At 40.6% G+C, this 23,064-nt stretch overlaps 1 protein-coding gene across 4 annotated transcripts in view; it reads left to right on the top strand.

The window, feature by feature from the left end:
- Positions 1-19,100, top strand: part of TMEM267 (transmembrane protein 267) — a 32,386-nt gene extending 13,286 nt beyond the window's left edge. For all 4 annotated transcript variants that reach the window (XM_025207720.1, XM_006026713.3, XM_025207721.1 and 1 more), the window contains one exon: positions 14,212-19,100. In XM_025207720.1, coding sequence (XP_025063505.1) covers positions 14,212-14,547 — 336 coding nt within the window. In that variant the 3' untranslated portion in view covers positions 14,548-19,100. The remainder of the gene's footprint in view (positions 1-14,211) is intronic.
- The last annotated feature ends 3,964 nt before the right edge of the window (positions 19,101-23,064 follow it).

Genomic DNA, 23,064 nt, shown 5'->3' with positions numbered 1-23,064 from the left:
TGTCATCAGGTTTTGATCCACCCACCTTGAAAGCATGTCCAGGTCAGCTTGAATTGCCAGCTTATCCTCTAGAGTGACTGCACTTCCCCATAACTTGGTGTCATCTGCAGATTTAGCCAGTCTACTTCTGACATCCATATCCAGATAATTATGAATATATTAAAGAGTACTAGTCCAAGTGCTGAGCCCTGGGAGGTGTCACTGGTCACTATGCTCTATGTTGACTCAGTTCCATCAACTGTGACTCTCTGGGTCCGACCACGGAGCCAGTTCCCCAGCCATCAGACCATAAGGTTGTTGAGGCTGCAGTTCTGAATTTTACCATGAGGACATCAAGGGAGACCAAGTCAAAGGCTTTTTTGAAATCTGAATATATGACATCAACCTCTTCTTTGTCTAGGTGATGCGTTACCTGGTCATAGAAGGAAATCAGGTTGGTCGGGCAAGACCTACCTGCAACGAAGCCATGTTGGCTATCTCTCAGAACGTTGCCTTCCATTAGCCTGTTGCTGGTTTCTTTGATGATTTTTTTCCAAGATTTTTTCAGAGTTTGAGATCTAACTGATTAGCCTGTAGTTCCCTGGATCTTCATTCTTTCCTTTCTTGAATTTCCACTTTTGAATTTATCCTGCTCATTTTAAACTGTCCATCTCTCCAGTTTGTCAAAATCACTTTGATTTGTGAACCTTTTGTCCTATCATTCCAGTTCACAATACAATACTCTTCTAGAATTTACTTTCATGAATGATCATGCTTTAATTATTTTTAACAAAAGCATTTTATTATTTGAATTTTTGTACTAACCAGTTATTAATTTCCATTCAGTTACAGCAGTATGTTTCACTTCCCAACACTGTTTCTGCTTCCATTATATCAACAGTTACTAAAAACAAGCATGGTTAAGAAGACATTGTAGTATGATGAGAACAATTTCAGATGAACTATACTGAGACTGTTCACCTCAGTATAGATTTGAATATTGAAAAATACTTCCAAGAAAGAAGGATGGAACAACATCTTGTAACAGTTGTCATGTTGTTCATTCCTTTCTTCACCATCAGCTTTTTTAACCCAGTCCTGTACTTGCTGAAATCAAAGATAGAATGATCATGCTGCTATATTCCTGGAAATTGAACCTGTGAAAACACCTAAAAATGTCTGATAATGATAAATTCTAAATATGCCTGTTGTAGACCTTTGTTCTATGTGGCACATTCATGCTCCCTGTAACTCAATGCAATGAGCTAAACATTGGTAACATGAAAAAGTTATGTGGTTTAATAGATTAATATGGTATGCAGGTGCCTAGTGGTAAGACCACATTCTGTGTCCCATCCTTCTGCCACCCACAGGTTCATTCATATTGTGTTGCTCAGAACTCACTGATTCATCTTAGATTCCCTTGCTCCATACCAAACACAGCCCTTCTAAGAATTGGTCCATGGACAACTTCCTTCTCTTCACTGGGCAAGTACAGTCTGCTGTATCAGCAGTATTGGCAGTCCCTTGATACAAAGTGTACAGTTTTCCAGTAAATGGGGAAGTCTGTGGCAAGTCTGAGGTCAATCCAAGATCTGCATGTTCAATTGCAGATGTGGCAAAGGAGGAAGGAGTAGATTCTGGTGATGTAGGGTCATACCTCTTTCTTTATGTGTCTCTGCCTCTGTAGTAAGACAAGTTTGTTCAAAATGATTGATACTTTGTTGTACTTTTTGAGAAAGGTAGCTACTCAGGTGGGGGAAATACTCTGTATTCTCCACAGATTGCTCTCTAATTGTAATTTTATGGATGATTGGTTGGTTTAGGGTGGGTTAGTAAAGTATCTTGGTTTTCTTGAAGTTGATGGTGAGTCCAAGCATTTCATATGCTTCACAGAAGCAATCAAGAGTTACCTGGAGTTTTTCAGTTGAATGGGCACATATGACACAATCATCAGCATATTGGAGATCAGTAATGGAGGTGTTGATTATCTTGGATCTGGAACATAACCAGTTGATGGTAAAGAGATTCCATCCATGCAATACCAGATGCTGACTGTGGATGGAAGTCTGTCAGCAGTGAGATCCAAAATAGCTGCAATAGGTTGAAAAGAATGTTGGTGCAATCACACATCCTTACTAGACTCTGGATGTAATAGTGAAGAGGTCCATTTCCAAGCAAGAATTAGGATTCTTGCTATCATGTTATCATGAAGAAGTCTGATAATGGTAACAAATTTTGGCAAGCATCCAGATGGCATCAGGATTTTCCATGAGGCCTCCCTGTTGATTGAATCTAAGGCCTTAGTCAGGTCAATAAAAGCCATGTAAAGATCTATGTTGTTCACAGCACTTCTGCAGCTGTCTACACTAGATACTATCTTGTTGCTACCTCTAAGTGATCTGAAATCAAATTGAGACTCGGGGAGAATTTTCTCAGTAAGGAAAGGTAGTCTGTTAGGGAGAATGCAGGTGAGAATCTTCCCAGCTATGGACATGAGTGCAGTACCACAATCATTGCTGCAATCCAACCTATCTCCTTTCTTGAATATGGTAATGATTCTGCCATCTCTCCAGTCACTGAGAATCTTTTCATGTTTCCAGATTTTCATAATAACAATGTGTAGTTGGTGACAGAGCTTTTTCTACCTTGTTTATAAAATTCAGCTGGTATTCCATCAGGACCACACGCTTTGTTGTTCTTCATCAGCATAGTGGCTTTCAAGACCTCTTGATGAGTTGGTGGATCTGCACCATAGTCCTTAATGGGTGTTGTGGAATGGTTTCAATGGTATTGTCTTCAACATTATAATCTCAGTTCATGAGTTCTTGAAAGTGCGTCTTCCACTTTGTTGAAGGTGGAGTTGTCTTTAAAGAGTGTTGTTCTAACCTTGGACTTCAGAGGGATGGCTTGTTGTGTTGTTGGCTGAATAGATAGCTTTAAATGAGCTGTGGCTGTCTGCAAACTAATGAATCTCTTTTGCTTTGTCCTCCTACCACATGTTCTTCACTCTCTAGCTTTCCCCTGGGTCTTGGCTTTAATGTGGCAATAAGTGTCTTGCTTCTTTTTGGAGTTGAGGTCTTTCTACCAAGCTTTGAAGACTCTCCTTTTTTCTGCCCGTAACAGTTTGAATTTCCCTGTTGTTCTTATCAAATCAGTTCTAGTGTTTCTTTGTGGTGAAGCCTAGAGATTCTTCATATGTTTCATGAATACCTTTCTTGAGGCTCCTTCAGTGATTAACTTTGTCAGGATCATCAGGGAGTTTGAAGAGTTTCTCAGTGAGGCACTGGTTGAGAGAATCACTTATAGCAGGGTCTTTCAAGCACTCAATATTGAACCTCTTCCTTGGTTGCTTCTTTTGTTTATGTGTTTTTAGAGTGCTACAGATAGATGTGACAGAGCATATTAAACAATGATCTGCCCGGCAGTCATCTGCACTGGCCATAGCTCTGGTGATGCAGACATCGCAATAGTCCTGGGCAAACATTATGACTTAGTCAGGTATCAGTGTTTTGAGCAGCTGCATCCACAATGTGTTCTATTTGTTGCTTTGGCAGAATAAGCTCATGATGATGTGATCATGTTCTGAATATTTGCTCATGAGAAGAATTCTATTTGAATTGACTTTTCCCCATCCTTTCTTTTCCAAATGTTCCTTTCCCTGGCCACTCTAGCATTTAATTGCTAAGAAAAGTTATCTTATCTTCTTTAGGGACAGATGACAGACTTGGTCAAGTTTAGGATCAAATTCTTTTGGTTCTTTATCTGCATCAAGGTTTGGGGCTTATGAACTGATGATTACTGCATGTTGTCTGGTTGAAGATGATGGATCATGAGATGCTCATTCATACCAACTGGATATTCCAGCATCTGAATAACAATCTTGGTCTTGATAGCAAAACCAGTGCCTGGGATGTTGGATAACTTCCACTCCTCAAAGCCATGTCTCAGTGAGATCTGACACGCCAAAGAGAAGTAGCTCCCAGAGCATGGTAGTGGCTACACCTTTTCTGTGTGACTGATCTCACTATGATGCACAGCTCTGAGGAGTGTCTGCCATTATATATAGTTTTGTTGGTCTTTCATGCTACTCAGCAAAACATTTGCAGCGGTGTGAAATAACCATGGATTTAGTGGGGGAACTCCTTGTGATAGAGATTGAAGTGCTCAACCGCAAAGCGTGGTTCTGAAGGCCCCTGAAGATTCACAAGGTTAGAGGGCTTTGGTGATGGTAAGTAATAAATGAGAGTATATATGGAAGCATACATGGCAGGGTTAGCTCCCATGATGCATGCTTTGCCCCACACGATACAAGCTCCAAGTATATAGTACATTTCTGGAGTGTAATGGCCACAGCCTGGTGGGCTCATATACTTTAACAGACATGGGATAATGAAGTATCTCCAGAATTTCCTCATGAACAAGCAGACCTTCATGGCTCTGTACGAAGAAGCTGCCAATACTTCAGTGTCAGAAGACGCAATCGAGGTAGCTTGTACTGATCTAGAAGCAGGTTGCTATTGCTGTCTGGAAACTAGCCTTCCAAAATGCTACAAGTCTGTAGTTAAATGTTTGGTATTGATAAGCAGTCTGTCAGGCTCTAATCCTATTAATGCAAGTTGTTTACTTACAGGTTAAGGTTTGGAGCCATTAATGGCACATGTGCTCATAGTTAGCCCTCCTGGAGGAGCCAGTGAATATGTAAACCACAGTGTTCTGCAAGTTTGGATCATGCAGACAAGGTTCTTGCATTTAAGTGTAGGAAGTGTTTCCCAGGTGGATGACACATGAGAAGATCATTTAGATTCTTTCTAATGATGTGGTTATCAATAGGGTACACGTGTCCACCTTTTTTGGCAGGGGGAGGCCTGACCATCCTCTCATCACATGGCTTATGAAGTCATTCCTTGAAAGCATGGAGCAACAAAGCGCTTCCATTTACTTTTAGCAGTTACAGCACAGTGGTAGGGTGTACAGTGAGAAGGCTTGAAGGCAAGATGTGTGCCTCTAACATTATTTAATGTCAGTGTCCAAAAATGCTTTTTATATTACTGTTGTCTTCTGCACCTTGCATCTTAAACCTAGAGGCAAGTTTTTTTTGTATGGATTAGAACTTGAATGGTGATGGACTCCGTAGGCAGTCTCCACTTCTGGAAGGTACTCCAGTAAGCAATGTCTGTCCCTAGTTTGAAGGGGTCTAGGGAAATTATGAATGCAAAATGTGCTCACTTTCAAGCTATAGGGGGCACTTCATATGAGTACGGGTCTACTCAACTTGAGATTTTTGCAGAAACCACAAAAAGTGGTTTCCACGATCAATGTGAACTTGTGCTCCCTGAAATTTTGCACAGAATCGCGGGTGGGGGAGGGAAATGGGATTTACTATAAATAAAATGGTGGCTCCCCTTTGGCCCAGCTTCACAGCTTGCGGGGGGGTAGGAAGAGGGGGAAGCCCCTGGCACAAAGGGAAGCGGTCAAGATGGTGGCTGCCCCTTCCTTCCTTTGCCACTGATTGTCTGAGAGGGCAGCCTTTTGTGCAGGCCAGCCCCTCCACCAATTAGCGGCAAGGGGTGGGGCCACATAAAGGCAGTCTTCAGTCAGTCGGTGGTGAGGGGTGGGGTTGCTGGGGCCCCTCAGTCAATTAACAATGGTGGAGAGCTCACTGTAAAAGACCATGAAAATGGCACTGGATACCATGAGCGGTCTGTGATTTTTACTTCCTTTCTGTGCATTTTAAGTAGATCCCTACTCATGAGTAATCACCTGCTAAATTGTGTTTTGTAGGTTCTTGTTAGTTTGGGATAGATTATTTTGTTTGATTTACTTAGCAGTGTGGCTGGTTTTCCTTTGGTTTTCTTTGGTTTCCCTATTTGATGTTTGTTAAGAGACACTGTTTCATTGTTCTTGGTAGCAGGTCTGAGCATACTTGATCAGTTATTCATGTAATTTAGTTTAATAAAGAGAGGTGGATAGCTGTGTTTGTCTGAAATAAGGCAGAAAACTGGGCAGGGTGGCACCTAGAGAATAGCTGATCTGAGAGGTGTAAGTTTTGGTAGGCCTGCGGTATGAGCTATAAATAGAAGTTGCATTTCTCTCCTGAGAGAGCCTGTTGTCCTGGGATCCTACAGAGAGCTGTACTGATTCAAGGTACTTGTGAAGAATGCCAAATAAACATTGTAGTATGCCTTTAAAGCCACATAAAGACGTTCATTTCTATGTGGCAGAAGAATGGGCAGGGGTTTTTGTCCCATGACTCCATGGTGAGCCTCCCTGAGCCTGATTCCCCACTGGCCAGCTTCCCCTTGTTTTCCTGAGACTGGAGTCCCTAGCCTTTCTCCTGGCTCCACTCCTCCTGAGTGAAACTGGGAGAAAGCAAATAGTCATTCAGTCTCTCAAAAGAATCTCTCCTGGGAGCAACTTAACCCTGGTTATTCCAAGTTATCTTTCTCTTGGAGCAGCCATTTTTACTCTGGGAGAAAAAGTCTGAATGTCTGTACACTTTTGGTTTCTCCTCGAAGAACAGTGCTTCTCTCCTGTAAAAACAGAACATATGTATGTAGCCTAATGCTGCATGTACACATTCATATATCCTGAGAGAGTTCTCACAGACTTGCTCTCCAGGTAGAGAAACTTATCCAGAGCCGCATATACCGACAATTTGGATGCTGAGGCCCCCAAGTGGAGACTTGCGTTGCTGACACTGTGCAGCTAGAGGGGGCCCTGTGCACATGTCTCAGCATGCTCTAGTCTGCAGGCTTCCTTAATCTGCCTGCACTACAGATCACAGTAGTGCATAGGCCAGCCTTGATTAGTTGACCCAGGCTGCCTATGGTTAGCCTGTGTTCCCTGCAGCACAGTGTGGAGGATGTAAAAGAGGGAGTGTTCTGGAGTAGCAGAGTCCGGCGAGTGACACTGTCTCCCTGGGCAGGAGGGGGAGAAGCTGGAGAATTGTTCTTCTCTAAGAGAAGCCATAGGATATACAGACACTTGCTGTCCCAGGAGAAAACTATTCTGGGAATGATTTAACCCTGGTTGTTCCCAGATTATTTTTCTCCTGGAGTGGCCATTTTTACCCTAGGAGAAAAAGCCTGAACATCTATGCACTCATGATTTCTCCTGGGAGAGCAGCCACTCTCCCAGGAGAAAATGTCTCTACAAGGCTGAAGTTAATTGTGGCTTGCTCTTGTTTAACTTAATTGCGGTTCATTCCAGGGATAAGCCTCTGAGGTTCTGTGTTCTCCCTGGCCACGTACTGACAGGGCAGAAGCAATGCAGCTTAGAAGGGCTGCATGTGTGAAGTGCTGTGCTTCTCCTGTTTTAATGCAAGTCAAAACCTGAGACAATCAAGACTGCCTTATGAGACATCAGTTTACAGTCTGAAAAGTAAAGGAAATCATACCTGCTATCCACCCACTTGTACTGAAGTCTAAAGATAGAGCAAACAAAGTACAAACTAATTAACGAGTGCACCTTCAGAGAAAAACAAAGGTTCAGAAAGAGAATGCAAGTCTCATCAGTGATAGTGATATCTACTGCCTGCATTTCCTCTGTTTTTTTCTGTTCCTGCCTCTTGACCCTGTAGTGCAGCACAGTGCAGTTGCTAGGTGAGAAGGTCTTCCCAGGAGGTCTGCCATCTGCTCCACCGTCTGTGGTTCATTGCTCTAAAAGAGTGGGGACTTCAAGAGGTCTTGGAGTCTTACTGAGAATTTGGGGGCTGTAGACAAAGCCATGTTCCTCTGTGCTTGTGAAGCAATAACTGTTGGGGTCACTGTAGTGCTGAGGTATTGAGAGACTCTTGGATCATTAGTTTTCCTTGCCATTGTGAATAGGTTAGGGAAGTGGTGTGCATCTCATACTTCCTGGCAAGGGGCGGGGGGGCTGAGCGAGAGAGAGTTTCTCATGCCTGCTGACCAGCAGACTTGCCTGTTAATAGCATGGTAGGGGGGAGTAGGTTAAAGAGCCCATTTTACCAACCAGATAGGTCTCTGAAAGACAGATAAATATCAAAGACCTAAGCATTTTGGAAGTCACTGAATGGAAGGAAGGGATGTCTCTCCAAAATATGTGCAGGTGCTTTTGAGAGACTGGTAAATACACAATATATAATTTTTTCTGAGGTGATGGGGACTTGTGAGTCTAGCAAGATTTGCCATAAACATTAACCCAGTTAACTAGCTAGAATTCTCACTGCATGAAAAATTTACATTACCTCCCAGGAGCGGGTAAACATCAGGAAGAATATTGATAAGCTACTTCAGTATGTGACATTTGAATGATGCCCTCCCCCTTCCACCTCTGCCATTGCTGAACTTTTACAGGGGAAAGAACTGCTTGGACTTTGTGTTTGAGGAATTCATTGATTTATCACTCCAGAAACTGTGACCGGTCAATGGGAGTTCTGCCAAAATATAGCACATGCCTGCGTCAGCCCTAGGACCGCTTCTGCAGAAATGAACTACTGTAGGTTTTATGGGCATTTGCTGACTCTCCAAAATAGCAACTTGTATTCAACAAAAAAATCTAGATACCTCATTGGCTGTGGTGAAACTTGTCATTGAACTTTAACCCATAAGCACTTTGTTTATGCAAATTGTAAATGTTTTTGGAAAAAGAAATTTACATCCTTTTCTGGCAAAATGGTGAGAATTGTGTCACTGATGGTGAATAGAATCACTGTAGTGATCCTGCAAAGCTTCTCCTGCTTGGCTAGGAATTTTTAATTTTTTCCCTTTTAAGGACCTTCCTGGCAAGCTCATGGCCAACTGTTGATGTACAGCACATGGCTGCATGAACAGCTTGCATGGCATCTACACTACACTGAAGCCATTTGCATCCTGAGGAAGCCGGAAGTCTTCCCAGTTTTTGTTCTAATTGACCATATACTGTGAAATCCCCTCCCCCCCCAGATTTCTTTCAAAACAACAGTAAACATCATGAGTAATACTTGGGGGTGGATGCCTTGCACCTCAGTGCTCTCTGCTGTGAGGATACCTGTGGTTCGACTGAGAAAGAGATCCTCTTAAGACATCCACAAAAGCAGCATCCTAATCAGGCTTCTCTAGAGTCTTTGTGGTTTCAGATGCCATAATAGCAGTTTGCATAGTTGCATCCTATAACTGCTCAGTAATAGTAGCTGGAGCGGCTCCTGGAGTGGCTTGGTGCTTGGACCATTAGCAGATGCCTTTTCTAGCCCCGTGTAGAAGAGGTAGACAACTGGTGTGTATGCTTAGCTCTGTGAAAGTGCCCCGTATGTTTATGTGCTAATAGCACTGAATGTCAGTCCAGTGAATGTCTAGCTGGGCAAGCAGCTACTTATGTGTCTGTTCTAATGAGCCTGACTGCAGTTGTCGTGTTTACTGTACTCCTTCATCAGAATTTGGTTCTGCTCCTCAGACCAATTAACAGCCTGTCAGGAGGTCCTGGTACTACTGCCAGAGATGGTGTTACTTCAGGCTGTTCTGATCACTCTGGAGAAGGTCATGAACACGGATCCTGGTTTTCTCTGTTTAAAAATTGCAGATTCTCTGATTTAAACAAAAACCCCTCACAAATTCTCTGATTAAAAACCCAAAAATCTGTTTTTCCTTGATTAAAATGAAATGTCTGTGTGTGTGTGTGTGTGTGTGTGTGTGTGTGTGTGTGTGTTTGTATATATGTGTGTGTGTGTATGTGAATATGTATCAGTTGAACACAATTTTTTTTGGTATATTTACGATTTTAAAGCCATTTGGAAGCCTACCAGTGTCTCAATTGCTAAGATAAAATAAATTCAAAATACCTGTCAATTTTGGCATTTGATTTTTGGGCTTTTTATCATAGAAAACCAGAGCTTCCCCTGCCGCCTTAGCTCATCAGGATGCGGGTCTAGCTGTGGCTGGCCCCCGCTTTGTGGCACTGAGCAGTCCTGTTGATGCCGTTGCCCCTCACTCCTGAACCACAGCCCGCCAGCCCTGCTGGTACCCCTCACTCCCTATCCACAGCCCATTGCCACCCCCAGCCCTGCTGGAGGGGGCCCCCAGCTGCCAGAGTTATGGAGCCAGGGACCTGGGTCCACAGCCCCATCCGTGCCCTCCACAGCAGCACCCGAACCCTGGTTGCTGCCCATGGAAGGCAGCAGCTGCTGCGGCAGAACACGGAGCTTGGCTTCTCCTTCCCTATGGGAGACACAGCCGGAGCGGAGCCTGTTGTTTGGGGGGGGTGGAGCAGATGTGGACTGCCTGTTGTGGGCTCTGCCTTCCTGCCCTCTCCCTGGCAAGACCCAGCACAGCAGGGCAGAGTGATGCTGGGTGGGGAAGCTCATTGCTGCCACTGGGAGCTCCACGCTGCTATGGCAAAGCTCCCCCTGCTCCCCTGGCAGCAGCAAGGGGCACAACTCCATGCCACCACCCCTGCTGCTGCCAGGTAGGCAGGGGGCACTTCACCATGGTGACACACCAGCAGGGCCCAGGCGGTTATTAGGTTTGCAGGTGATCGCCTACAAATTTCACTTCATAAATCTACTGGATACAAAAATAATGGATTAAATATAGACATTGGATTTATGGTATATTATAACCTGCCTAACCTCTGACTCCCCAGGTAACCTGTCTGCATTTTGTCAGCTACATTATATCAACAGTTCAACATTCCCCTTCCCCCCACCACCTACCTGTCTTGCCTATTGTTGCCCATTCCTTCTGATCCTCGCTGCCATGCATTTGCATTTTCACAGACCTGAATTTTGCATATTGGCTTCTATTTGACCATGGAGAGTGCACAACACCAGCAGGCTCTCCCTATGCCTGAAGAGAAGGGTGTTTGTGCCTGAAAGCTTGCAAAGAACAATTTTTCCAACTATTTAGTTGGTCTAATAAAAAGTATCACATCTACCCAAAGAACCTTGTCTCATTCAGCACCTAGCATCAGAATTTGTCTAGAAACCACCTTGATTTTTAGTAGCCATAGTCTCTTCTTTAGGTGTAAAGAGAAGATTTCCCCATTCTGGTGTATCTAAGAAGTACATCTGAACCTGTTTTTCAGGTTCAGAAACCTATTAGGTACTGAAAAAGTAGAAATGTTTGTTTTTCTCTGTATAGAGATGTGTAGAAGGTTGAGCAGAAACAACTAGTAATTTCACTAAATACAGGTAATAGTCCCTTTGTTTAATAAATATATTTTGATAACCTTTTTCATCTTAAATATCCATCGTGTTTAAGGCAGTTGTATTTACAGAAAAAATGTAAATCCTGTTTCCTCACATTATTATTTTTTCCATTCAGATAGACACAGATTTCATATAAAAATAACATCATTTAATAAATAAGAAATATCTCACCATTTTCTCACATCAAAGTAACAAGCTGAATACATGTATTCTGAGCTATAGAATGCCTTAAATAAATAACTTCTGCATCCTGTTCAGCAAAGTAACAAATTAAACAAATCCAATGAGAATCAGCTGTTCTGTAGGAAAATAACTAAAAGTACAAATATAAATTAGGTTTAAAATGATGGTTTTTAAATGTAGGTCATGCCAATTCATTCAGATGTTGGAGTCTATTTCTGATCTGTCTCCTTCTCTGCCACCTCAGAGAAATAACCAGCTAATTGATCTCTTTTTTTGCTAAGCAGTTATCTTCATGTGGATTGATGGGCAAGATATTTGAAACCTTGCTAGCACCATCTTAATGTAAGAGGAGAAAATTCTAACTTTTGAATGGCAGAAAGGTAAATGAAAAGATGGAGAAAAAAAAGGACTCTAAAATTTCTGCTCTAGAAGTGGGTCATGCCTTGAGGTTTTTTGTTTAAATGTGTTCAGTGCTTCTCCGGGCCTTTTGGGGCTTTTAAGTCTTATAACTGCTCTTCAAAATCAATAGACCTGAGAGTTAGGGCTGTGCAAAACAGCACCATTCTGTTTCGACTTGCGTTTCAACGTTTCAACAAAACAGCGTTTTGTTTCGACTTTCGTTTCTGTTTGAAACTGTTCTGTTTTGTTTCGTCAAAACAGTTTTGCTGTTTCAACGTTTCGCCCGTAGGCTATAATGGCGAAGCTCAAAACAGCCTATAACTTTGTCATTTCTGGGCTGATCTGGAGGAGACTTGCAGGAATGGTAGCCCCTTCTGAAGACAGGAAGTCTGCCAGGTTTCAAGAAGATAGGTATAGGGGTTTCAGGGAAACTGCACCTCAGAGTCTTGAAAGCAAAAAACTCATGTCACGTGTATGTGTTAAGCCACAGCAGGGCCAAAACTGTAGGCTTGCTAGTCCCTGCTGAGGCCCCAAAGCCTGCCAAGTTTCAAGGAGATAGGGGCAGGAGAGGGGGAAACCTGTACCTCAAGCTGCAGACAAGCAAAACTTGTGACATGGTTGACACTGTGTATTAAGGTGCAGCAGGGTGAAAGCTGCAGGCTGGCTAGCCCCTGCTGAGGACACGAAACCTGCCAGCTTTCAAGGAGATAGGTGCATGGCTTCTGAGTTCTGGGCCCCTGCACCTCTGGCTGCTGACGGGCAAAACTTGTGACGTGGGCGGTTGTGGGACTGTGTCTGTCTTGGGGCACAGGGGTGAAAACTGCAGGCCTGCTAGGCCCTGCTGCAGCCACGAAGCCTGCTAGCTGTCAAGGAGATAGGTGCAGGGGGAATCTGGGTTCTGGGGCCCTGCACCTCTAGCTGCTGACAGGCAAAACTCATGACGTGTGGGTGACAGTGTGTGTGTTAAGGTGCGCCCTCATTCAATTGACACCGAGGCAGAGAGCAGGGCAGTTCAAATAGTGCTGCCTTTTATGCAATTTCCATCCCTCCCCCAGAGCACTGGGATTGGAAGGGACCTTTGGAAAGGATGACAGTCACTGGCCAGCTACACAGTCAGTAATGAGAGCACTCCTTCCCCCCTCTTCCTCCTCCCTCTCCTTACTTTAGTTTCTGGTTCCCTGCAGGAAAGCCCAGCTTGAGCTTCAAAACTGGAAACGTTTAGAAAATTTTGAGATGTTTCAGCTTGCCTCGTTTCGTTTCGAGGCTGTTTCGAAGGTCTCTGTTTCATTTCAGTTTCGCTGTTTCAAGCTCAAAACGAGTTGAAACAGCGTCGAAACAAACCGCTAGCAAAATTTTGCACGGCCCTACTGAGAGCTCCCAAAATCAAAGTACCAAGTCTCTAATGAAGTGCCTGTAACTATCAGTTTTATTCATTATGTTCAGCCTACATGGAGTGAAAAAGCACTTATGAGCTCCAAGCATTCTGTTTGAGCACAAAGTGAGCAATATGTAAAGCAGCAGCTTCTTTGCTTGCTTCAGTATCATCATCAGGAGTCTTGAGGAGATATACAAGGCATACATTAACCAATTAGAGTAAAAACTTCCTGGCTGACTTTTTGGGGTTTTTTTAATAAATAATAATAATATTACCTAAATTCAGGTTACAACTAGTCAGAGTTCAGATGTACATATTTATTTCTTGATGAGCATAGATCAACAGGTTGTTTTGGGACTGATTTCTGTCCCTTTCAGTATATTTGTTGAAAAATGCTAGTCTGCTTAAGAGCGCTGTCTGGAGACAGTGCTGAGTATTTCCAACTTGTGCACTCAGAATGTTTTCCGCGGTGTATATGGTACAATAACTTGATGGATCAAGTGACTGTTGTGTTGCTAGTCATTTCTTGTGATAAACATTTAATTCAGTCTTCCCTTGATTAACATCTCTTCCTATCTTCAAGAGAAATCAAAACATAGTTATTATCAAATTAAGTTAGCATCAAGGAAGTTGAATATGATACTTATAGCCAAGAACTAATCTAAGAAACCTTCATGTTGCCTTTTAATTGTGTTTAAAATTTTTTAGCATTTGAGTGGGTTTTCTGTTCACAAACTAGGAATACCAATCTGAGAACAGTCAAAATGAGTGTGGGTTCTTAATTCTTCTTGTTGTCCTGAGTTAGAAATAGTTTCTGTGATCAAATATCTACTATTGATACATTCCAGCATAGTAAATTGAGTTTAATATGAGATGCCTTCTGTGTTTAGCTTGAAAACAGTACAATGCAGTTATTTCCCTTCACTTGTCTTCTACTCCATATTCTATTCTCCATATTACATTGGGGCAGCATATGCATCTGAACAGGTGGTTAATATTTTGAGAGATCTGAACAGAGATGATAAAAACATTTTTCTTTGTATTTCTGTTGAAAACAAATGGCTTATTTTCACTTGAAAGAACATTTATAAAGCATTTTGTCCATTGCCAATTGTATCTTTCTTTTCTGCAGGCTGCATTGACCCTTCCACGAAGACCAATTCTTCATTGTTCTACTGTGATTCCTGTCATGGCTCTGACGTTAAAGTTTATTATGCACCTTTTCAGGCTCAAGGACTCATGGTGCTTTCTTCCTTGGATGCTGTTTATATCCTGGACTTCTCACCATGTTCGTGATGGAATTCGTCACGGCCTGTGGATCTGTCCATTTGGAAAAACTGCTCCCTTGCCATACTGGCTGTATGTAGCAATTACTGCATCTCTACCACATCTGTGTTCATTTATTATGTATTTAACAGGTACCAGAGAGCTGATGTCTATAAAACATGGAATTCACATTGATGTCTAAGAATGATGGTCCATGGGCGCTCACAGTGAGGTGTATGTATTATTAAAATGGATCCCTGCACATTCTTCACGACTTCGAGGTTAGGCAGCCTGAAGCTACAGATCCAGTATGGATATGTTGTAGTTGCAGAAAAAGCTAATGTACGAATGGTAGTGATATCCAGGCATCCTCTTCATAAAATTGGTAATCTTCCTGCTGGTTCCTTCATAATTTCTAAAATGATTGATCATTCTTAAATAACTACATTTTGTTTCTTCTGGTTCTACACTGCAGTATTATAGTGCTCTTCCTCTGGTCATCCTCCACTTTTGAAATTATGCTTTTTCAGCATTCCACTTTCTTTCTAGAATTGGATGACATTTGTACAGCACTTTCAAGACGTAAAGCACTCTCAAAATGTTATGTTCATAAAAATTCAATTCTAAGGAATGTCCAATTGCCAGGTTTTTAACCTTGTTTATTTGCTTTATTTGAATCAAACTTTGTTGTGTTCAGCTAATTAAAATAATAATGCAGCTTGTATTTCAAGATGTACTACTGATTATCTGAAAACACTGTTAAGTTTGGACGATAACCACTGATTATTACAATATTTATTCTAAGTTCTGCTCTAGTCTAGTCTAGTTACCCAACTTTTCAGTTCCCAAACAAATCCTGGCTAACAGTTGTGTTTAGAAAAGAGAGAGAGATGTATTTAAGAGTATTAAGTGATTACAAAAGTGTTCATTTGTATACGAATAAATTTTTGGAATGTTAGTTTTTTTCATTAAAGGATTTTACCTAATTTTTAAGCAGATTTTGTTTGAAATTAAATCTGTTTGCTACAATAAAATATGAGCTTTAAAAATGTTTTAGTAAAGTCATAATAAAATGAAAATGGGAAATGCACTACTGTATTAAGAGTTTACCACTGTGTTTGCTACTGTAGCTACAATGATCATATTACCATCTTTAGCTACAGCTCCTCACATTACTGATGTGTAATTACTTTGCCCAGGTAAAAAAAAATATCTTTTTAAACTGAACCTTCCCTTTCCTTGTAACAGTATATTTAGCAGAATTCACATATTTTGTTGGAATCTGATAGGGCCACGGCATGAGTGCTTCTGCTGTGATGTCCTCAAACTTGCAACTTCTGGGCTGTCAACTGTGCACCACCTCAGCCCCCTTAAACAAGAACTCACGAACATGTTAGGTATCCTTATACCATAAGCTATTCGAAATGAACCTTCCTTTTAGAAAAATCTTACAGGAAATCCCTCAAGCTGATTTGTTTTCAGTTGCCTTGCAACTGAAAACAAACCTGAGAAATATTTATATAACCTGAGAAATATTTATATAAACCAACAGCTTTCAGTTAATCGCATAGGAACAAGGAGCCAGGTTCTAAACTTCTGTAAAACTGATTTCAACTAGAGTGATATCAACTTACAGCACCTGAAAATTTGGCACAAGATGTTACCTTTGTGAAAGAGTAGTTGTAAAGTTGGATTTGTTTGGAATAATAGTAACAAAGTACATAATGAGTAAAGGCACATTTTTCATATTTTGTACATTTTAGGGCATTCTAAAAGTTCCACTTTGCAGCTGCTAGCTCACTGTGCTCAGGAAATCTTGAGTTCATTGCTGCTGTGAAGGTTGCCCCTTATTCTGAAGTGTCAATTTCCTCTCACTTTCTCTCAGAAATAAAAGACTGAGCCTTACTTGATTGTTATATATAGTATTTGGGCATAAGAGAATAATTTTGACCTATGAGCTTGTGAAGTGAGTGCCTTGCTTAGAAAGAAAATGTGAAGGTGCAGAAAGGCCTGAAAAGATTAAACTTATTTTGAAAGAGTTAAGTTCTTTCCCATTTACTGCCAGTAAATGCTGTGCAGAAACCAACACTCCCAACTATTTTAGTTAGATGATCCTTTAGGGGAGGAATTAGATAGACGCCCTACTACTACAAACATTAATAAACAAAAAGCTGTAACTCACTGGAAACTAAGCATCTATTTGTTTTCTCCTCTTAAAGTTTGTTTAATGTTACAGACTACCAAATACCAGTAATTAAAATCTATGCATAAGTAATGAAAACTTGAATGAGTAAATCTATATAGAAGCTTTCTGCTCTTGCTTCTCAGTACAGATATTTGTACATTTATGATAACGGTCTGAATATAATGCACAGAAGTAAAACAGGCTTTCTACCAAAACAGTAAAGGAAATAGAGTTTTAGAGAAAATTACATTTTGGGTGGAATTATAACATTTTTGTGCGAAACATGTTCCTGCCAATTTTCCTTCAAGGAGCAGTACCGTTAAAAAGTCTGGGTTTCTATTCAGTCTTTGTAGCAAAGGTGTCATTCAGTCTAAATGTAGTCATTTTAAGAACAGTATTTATAAAACATTTGTCTTCAGTGCTGGACCTTTACCTACATAAATTACAACAGCAATTCAAGGCTGATATAAAAAGTTTTTGTTTTATTCTATTCTGTTTGTTCTTATACTGTCCCTCATCATGCCAGGTGATGAGCCACTGTCAGAAGCGAATTAAGCAAAGTAACTGGCATCTGTTACTGGTGGCTTTCTTTAAAAATCGCATGACATTTTATATAAGCACTGTTATTCACTTGTATTAGCAAGAGCCGGCTTGAAGAGCTAGCTGCAAGCAATTCTTGCACTGAGAACAAAAAGGGGTGAGTTTCTGGTGGTGCTTAGATCCTGTTGGGATTCATTCCACATTCTTGAACCAGTTCCAAGAAAGTTCCATCTCCAGAAGAGATGCAGGAGACCAGAGTTGTTAACTGCATCAACAGTTCCTTCCGTAGAGGTTTTTAAATCCGAGGTAGACAAAGCCTTGGCTGGGATGAAATAGTTGGGGATGGTCCTGCTTTGAGCTGGGGGTTAGACTAGATGACCTCCTGAGGTCCCTTCTAACCCTCATTTTCTATGATTCTAACTCCACTCCTCCCCCCAGAGCTTTAGAAAACTTTTTTAGGTATTTTGGGCCCAAGTCTTTGAGATCTTTGAAAATGATTGAGACCTTGAGCATGACACAGTGTTGCTTAGGTAGCCACTTTAGAGAGTAGAGATCACATTAAATATGTTTTTTGGCCTGTTACCAAGGACAAAATTCCATTATGTTCTGTACTCCTTGTAGTTTTTGGTTTATTAGTTCATTTGGCAATATTTTGCTCTAAAAGTACCAAATATTTGAATTTTACTGCACTCGTTGCAGAAAACAGGAAATATAAATAAATGTGAAGTGTGAAAATAGCCCAATATGTACTGTAAAATATATCACAAAACTAAGGTAATAGTTTAATTTAAACTGTAAAATACTGACCACTGAAAATAACAAGGGAAAATCTAATGTTCTTTATACGTTAATTGTAAATACAGCTCCAGATTGTGAAGCAAAATGCAGTGTTCTTGATTGTGCTTTTTAAAGTACAAAATATGTGTAGATTCCCAAGTAAACTATTTTAGGTTATAAGCTGCCCTTCTTCCCCATTTTGGTGAATTGCTCTTCTGTTTAAAACAGAATTCATTTGAATAAGTCCTATTGTGTGAGAGAGAAATTCAACTCTGTAAAGATGATAAAAATTGTCTTATTTATCAGATAGCCTTAAAACAATTAAATACACCCTCCCCCTTTAAAAAAAACAAACTTTCATTCAACCAACTACTCTATTTTAAAATTGACTGATATTTTCCTTATCACTATTGATACAATTTTTGCTATAATGAAGTATAATACTAATATTTGTGTGCCTTAAATCAATCTGTGATGAATTGCTGATAATTCACTCATCATTGCCTTGCTCAAAGATGTCTCTGCATGGAGATTGAATTATGTACTTGTTGGTTATCAACGCAGAGGCACTGACCAAAGCAAATGACATTCCCTTTGGCTGTGGAAGAAATGGTTTCCTCAGCTTTTCCCCTGGGAGGTTTGCTGTATTGGGTTAAGCAAAGGAAAAATGTTTAATATAGTCATTTTAAAGAAAATTTTATTGTGTCCAGTTTAAAACTTGCAGTATTTGTTTACATTACAACCAGAGTCCATTAAATAAAGTAACAAACACATCATAGAAGGAGCCTTCTGTCAAGAGAAACTAATTGAGCCAAGCTATAGCCTTCCCTTTAAGCCAACTATGTGTGTGGAGAGCCAAACTGTGGTATGGTGTTACTTAATCTTGGATTTCAACTCATGTGATTAACAGGAAATTTGGCTTTACAAGCCCAAATCATATTCCTTTTTCAGATATATTTTGTTGAAAATTCACAGACAGTTTTGTCGCATTAATTTGTTGTGAATTAATCCCTGAAATGTTTTGCAAGATTCTTTCCCACTCACTCCTTTGCCTTATTTATTGCCCTCCACAAAATCCTCTGTTGTCTTTGCTTCCTTTGTATGAAGGAAATCTGTAATTATAGGAATTTCTTTTAAGATTTATGTGGCACCTGTCGGTTGTCTTCAAATTATGTTTTCATTTGGACCATAAGAGTTGACACTGTACTGTAAAAACACTTTTTATTTTATTATAATATTAAAGTAACATTAAACTGATTGAAAAAAGTAACTGTGGTTGTGTTTATGTTTATCACACTCAAGCTTAGTTCTTGGATGTCTGATACTTAATTATCACTTTCCATCTCTTATGCATGATCTTTTTATTCATGGATTTTTATAGTGAATAGGAAACTCATTGTGCTACTGTTACATTCTGCGATAGTAGGTTCCTGTAACTGTAAGACTCGAGAACTTACCTATAGTGAGATTTCTTAATTAAATAAATGATACAAAGCACCTTGGACAGAAGCTTTAAATAATTTTCAAGACAATGAAAAATATCAATGCCTGTAAAACCTGGTTTCTTTGTGACACGGAGCCTTTTGTCTAAGGAGAGCAAACATAAACCACTGACTACGTAACACCCTCCCAGATTGAATATATGTAAAATTTCCACCTAGAAACGATCCTCATTTTACAGCCTATTTGTATTTTCAGGAGTAAATTACAGACATCTGAAACTGGTATGTTTGTGGCATGACATTTAGTGTAATTCATAACTGGTGGTACCATAAAGTATGTTTCTTCACTTGTTAGAAAGTGAGAGCTCAGTTGGTTTATGGATTTTAGCATCTTCATTCTGCGGCCAGAGTGGAAATGAGACAAAACTGGATAATTTATGTTGTTACTAAAATTGTTACTAGAATTGAGTTACCTATTGTTTATACAAAAAGGTTGATGTGGGAACAGAGAGTACAGAATGCAATTAAAGGAAATGTAAGAAGAAAAAAAAAGGTATGTGGAAAAATCAATTACAGCTCTTGTAGCAAGAAGAGTTGTCCCTTCTACTAATTATTATGAGGAAGGAAAATGAATTATGCCATTTATATAAAAGAAAGAAAAAAGCATGAGAATAAAAAACAAACAAACTTTTTAATCCAAAAAACCCAGATTTTAATCTGTTTTGAGTGTGTGCAAGGAAAGGAGAAGTAGGAAATTGTAATTAAAATGAAGAAAGCATTATACCTTTAAAAAAACAAACGTGTTACGTTTGTTTACAAAGAAAAAAGGAAAGCAGGATTGAAATAAATGGAAAATATTAGCTAAATACAGGGACTGGGAAGTCTTTTGGAAGGTTTCAAAAAGAAGAATTTTGGGTGGTTTCAGAAAGAGAATCCAGCTAGCCTGCATGCAACTGTAAACATAACTAGAGTCTCTTCAGAACATTTAGTTAGCTGTTTTAATTAAGAATATGTTAATATACCTGTATTTCCTATGCTGTGCCATGCTATAAAAACTACCATTAGCAGCAGATACAAAACATATCTAACAAGATGTCAAATACAACTAGATCAAAATCATCAACACAAGTATCCAAAATCAGGTTTAACAAGGCAGGGTCAGTGGAAATATTCTAAATTCAGGGGCTTTTGAACTAGGATTTCTAAGAGTCTAGTAGATGAGCCAGACAGACTCCCCAGATCAGACACGTGCCTGTGGCAGGTCTTGCTCACCCTTCCCACCCTTTTCCTGGTTTCTGCACAAGGCCATGCACAGGAGCAGTACCCTGGCAGTGTGTGTAATGTTGTTCAAGGTATTTTGGGAATTGTAGCCCTCTAGGGTGGCAGTGGGGTTTGCTGTTGCTGATGAGGTTTTTACCCCATTTTTTGGCACTGAAGCCCATGTTGAAAGGGCAAAAAATGTGGATGTTCGTGGCAAAAAATGGGGGTTAGGTCTCCCCTCAGCAGCAGCAAACTCTACTGCCACTCCACAAAACTACAATTCCCAGAATGCCTCGCGTTCCAGGATAGGACACGCTCTGTACCAGCTGCTTTTTGCAGCCCTCTGCAAGTGGAACATAAGACAGGAGGATGAGGCATCCCCTCTCTACCCTGCTTAGATGGTGCCCAGGACATGCCCTGCTTGCTCACCCTTGCTGCCCCAGGTATCTGTCACAGATCTGCATTAAACAGTTGCAGTCATAGGAGCTTAGTCAACCACAGATAAGCACTACAGGGTATCCGTGCTTCTCGGCCTCTTGAAGGCTCAGATCAAGTGCAGTGGCTTCTTAACCTGGCAGGGGAAATGCCATGTATCTGTGTCCAAGAAGGCAGTTTTCCTGAACTGCTCTTCTGATGTGGTTCAGTACCCACCAAGGTGCAGCGACTTTAAGCCCAGTTTATGGAAATGGAAGTCTCCTCCCTTGCTTGCTCCAAGGGCCTTATGGCTAAGGTCAAGCAAAACTGAGGGGCATCCAAACCCCAAGCTCCTGGGCTTGGGCCTGCAAGTGGGATGCCTGCCAAAAGTTTTGGAAAAATCTGAAGCCCCAGGTGTGGGTGGATGTTTGCCAGTAGTAGGGCCACTTATGGTTCTGGACTCTTGGATTTGGAATTAGTTTTGGCTACAAATTAAATTAAAAACAAACAAACATCTGTGCTTCCTGGAACTTTGGGAACAGTGACATATACAAAAGGATTCTCAAACTGTTAACTATATATTTACCTTTTGCAAATATACATTCAATAAATCATATGAGCAACACCACAGTCTGTTTCTTTAGGTGTTTCTCATAATAAAACCTCATATCTTCCTGTAAGGGTGTAGGCAGTTCAATTTAATTAATCCAAGCCCTTAATTGTCAAAGGACCTGGGAAAAGAGTGAAAATGTATAATCTGAGTTTATGTAAATCTGAACTCCGTGTCATATTGGTGACTGCAGCCTAAAATTTCTTTTGGTCTATTTAGTGCCTTTATGGATCCAGCAAATGGAAGAAGTGACAACCCTGGTGAAGAAGCAGTAAAAATCCATTCCGGGATCCTGCAGGCAAGTCAATAATTCCTAAAGCCAAAGGAACAAAAGGTACTAATATATTAAAGCGCTGTCGACACTAACATCACTAGCATCATATAATTATCAGGTCCGTTGTTAGCTTTTATAATCAGCTTTTAAGTACACTAACATCACTAGCATCATATAATTATCAGGTCCATTGTTAGCTTTTATAATCAGCTTTTAAGTAGTAACATTAAAACAGCATTACCTAATTCACTTCAATAATGTGTACATTGTAAGGTCCTAAGGGCAAGAGAGAAAAGACCCGAAGAACAAATTTTGGACACATGGATCTGAAGGCATAACCATTTAAATATGTGCAGTTGGAAAGATAACCTTGTATCTGAAGTTACCAAAACATGAAATGCTGCTTCTCAAAGTGTTCTAAATGGTTTATTAGCTGCTACCTTAAATACTTTACAATAATGAGTGATAAACAAGTTGTAACAGAGGTCTGGCCAAACCAGTTTGAAAATGAGAGATGACAGTACTAAATCTAGACTGTAAGGCCCTACTCCCATTGACTTTTTATCAGGCTTACAGTATAAGTAAAGTCAGCTCTCAGTCCAGGGACTTTTTTTCTCAGTCATACTCTCCAGGACCAAGTACAGACATTTGGGAGATTAAATCAGGTTCAAAATGGCCAGCTGATTTAAATTTAGTTCATCCCAGTGTCAACCTTACACTTACAGACCCAGTCTCAGGGTGCCTAGACACAAGCAGGGAGGCTGTTCCAATGCCCTGTAATTACAGCATGTCAGAGCAGACTCAGTCGAGTCTGCTGGAGAGTGGTAATTACTGTGCTCTAGCAGCCTCCCACTTCTTGTGTATCAGCATCCCTGTGCTTCAAAATGGTAGTGAGGGCACTTTATTTAAAGCTCTTTTGACAATTTGAAGTGTGAGGACACTGATACATGAGATGCTCTAGGCACTTTAATTAGAGTGGCTCTTGGAGCTGGTCTAATTAAAGCGTTCCCCCCTTCCCCCGCCTCACCTCTGAAACATGCCATCAGTGACCAGCAGTCTGTCTAAACCTGTAACTGAACAGCAGTTCCATGCACACAAACCAGTCTAACAATTGCAGAACCCAGTTTAAGATAAACCTGGATCTATGTAGTATCAGACTCATTTGATTTAGGTCAAACTAGTTCATGGAACTTCTGTCCACTTCCTCTGGAAGTCCT

This window comes from Alligator sinensis, unplaced genomic scaffold (genome assembly GCF_000455745.1).
Source record: "Alligator sinensis unplaced genomic scaffold, ASM45574v1 scaffold663_1, whole genome shotgun sequence".
NCBI lineage: Eukaryota > Metazoa > Chordata > Crocodylia > Alligatoridae > Alligator > Alligator sinensis.
This window is presented reverse-complemented; position numbering and strand designations above follow the sequence as displayed.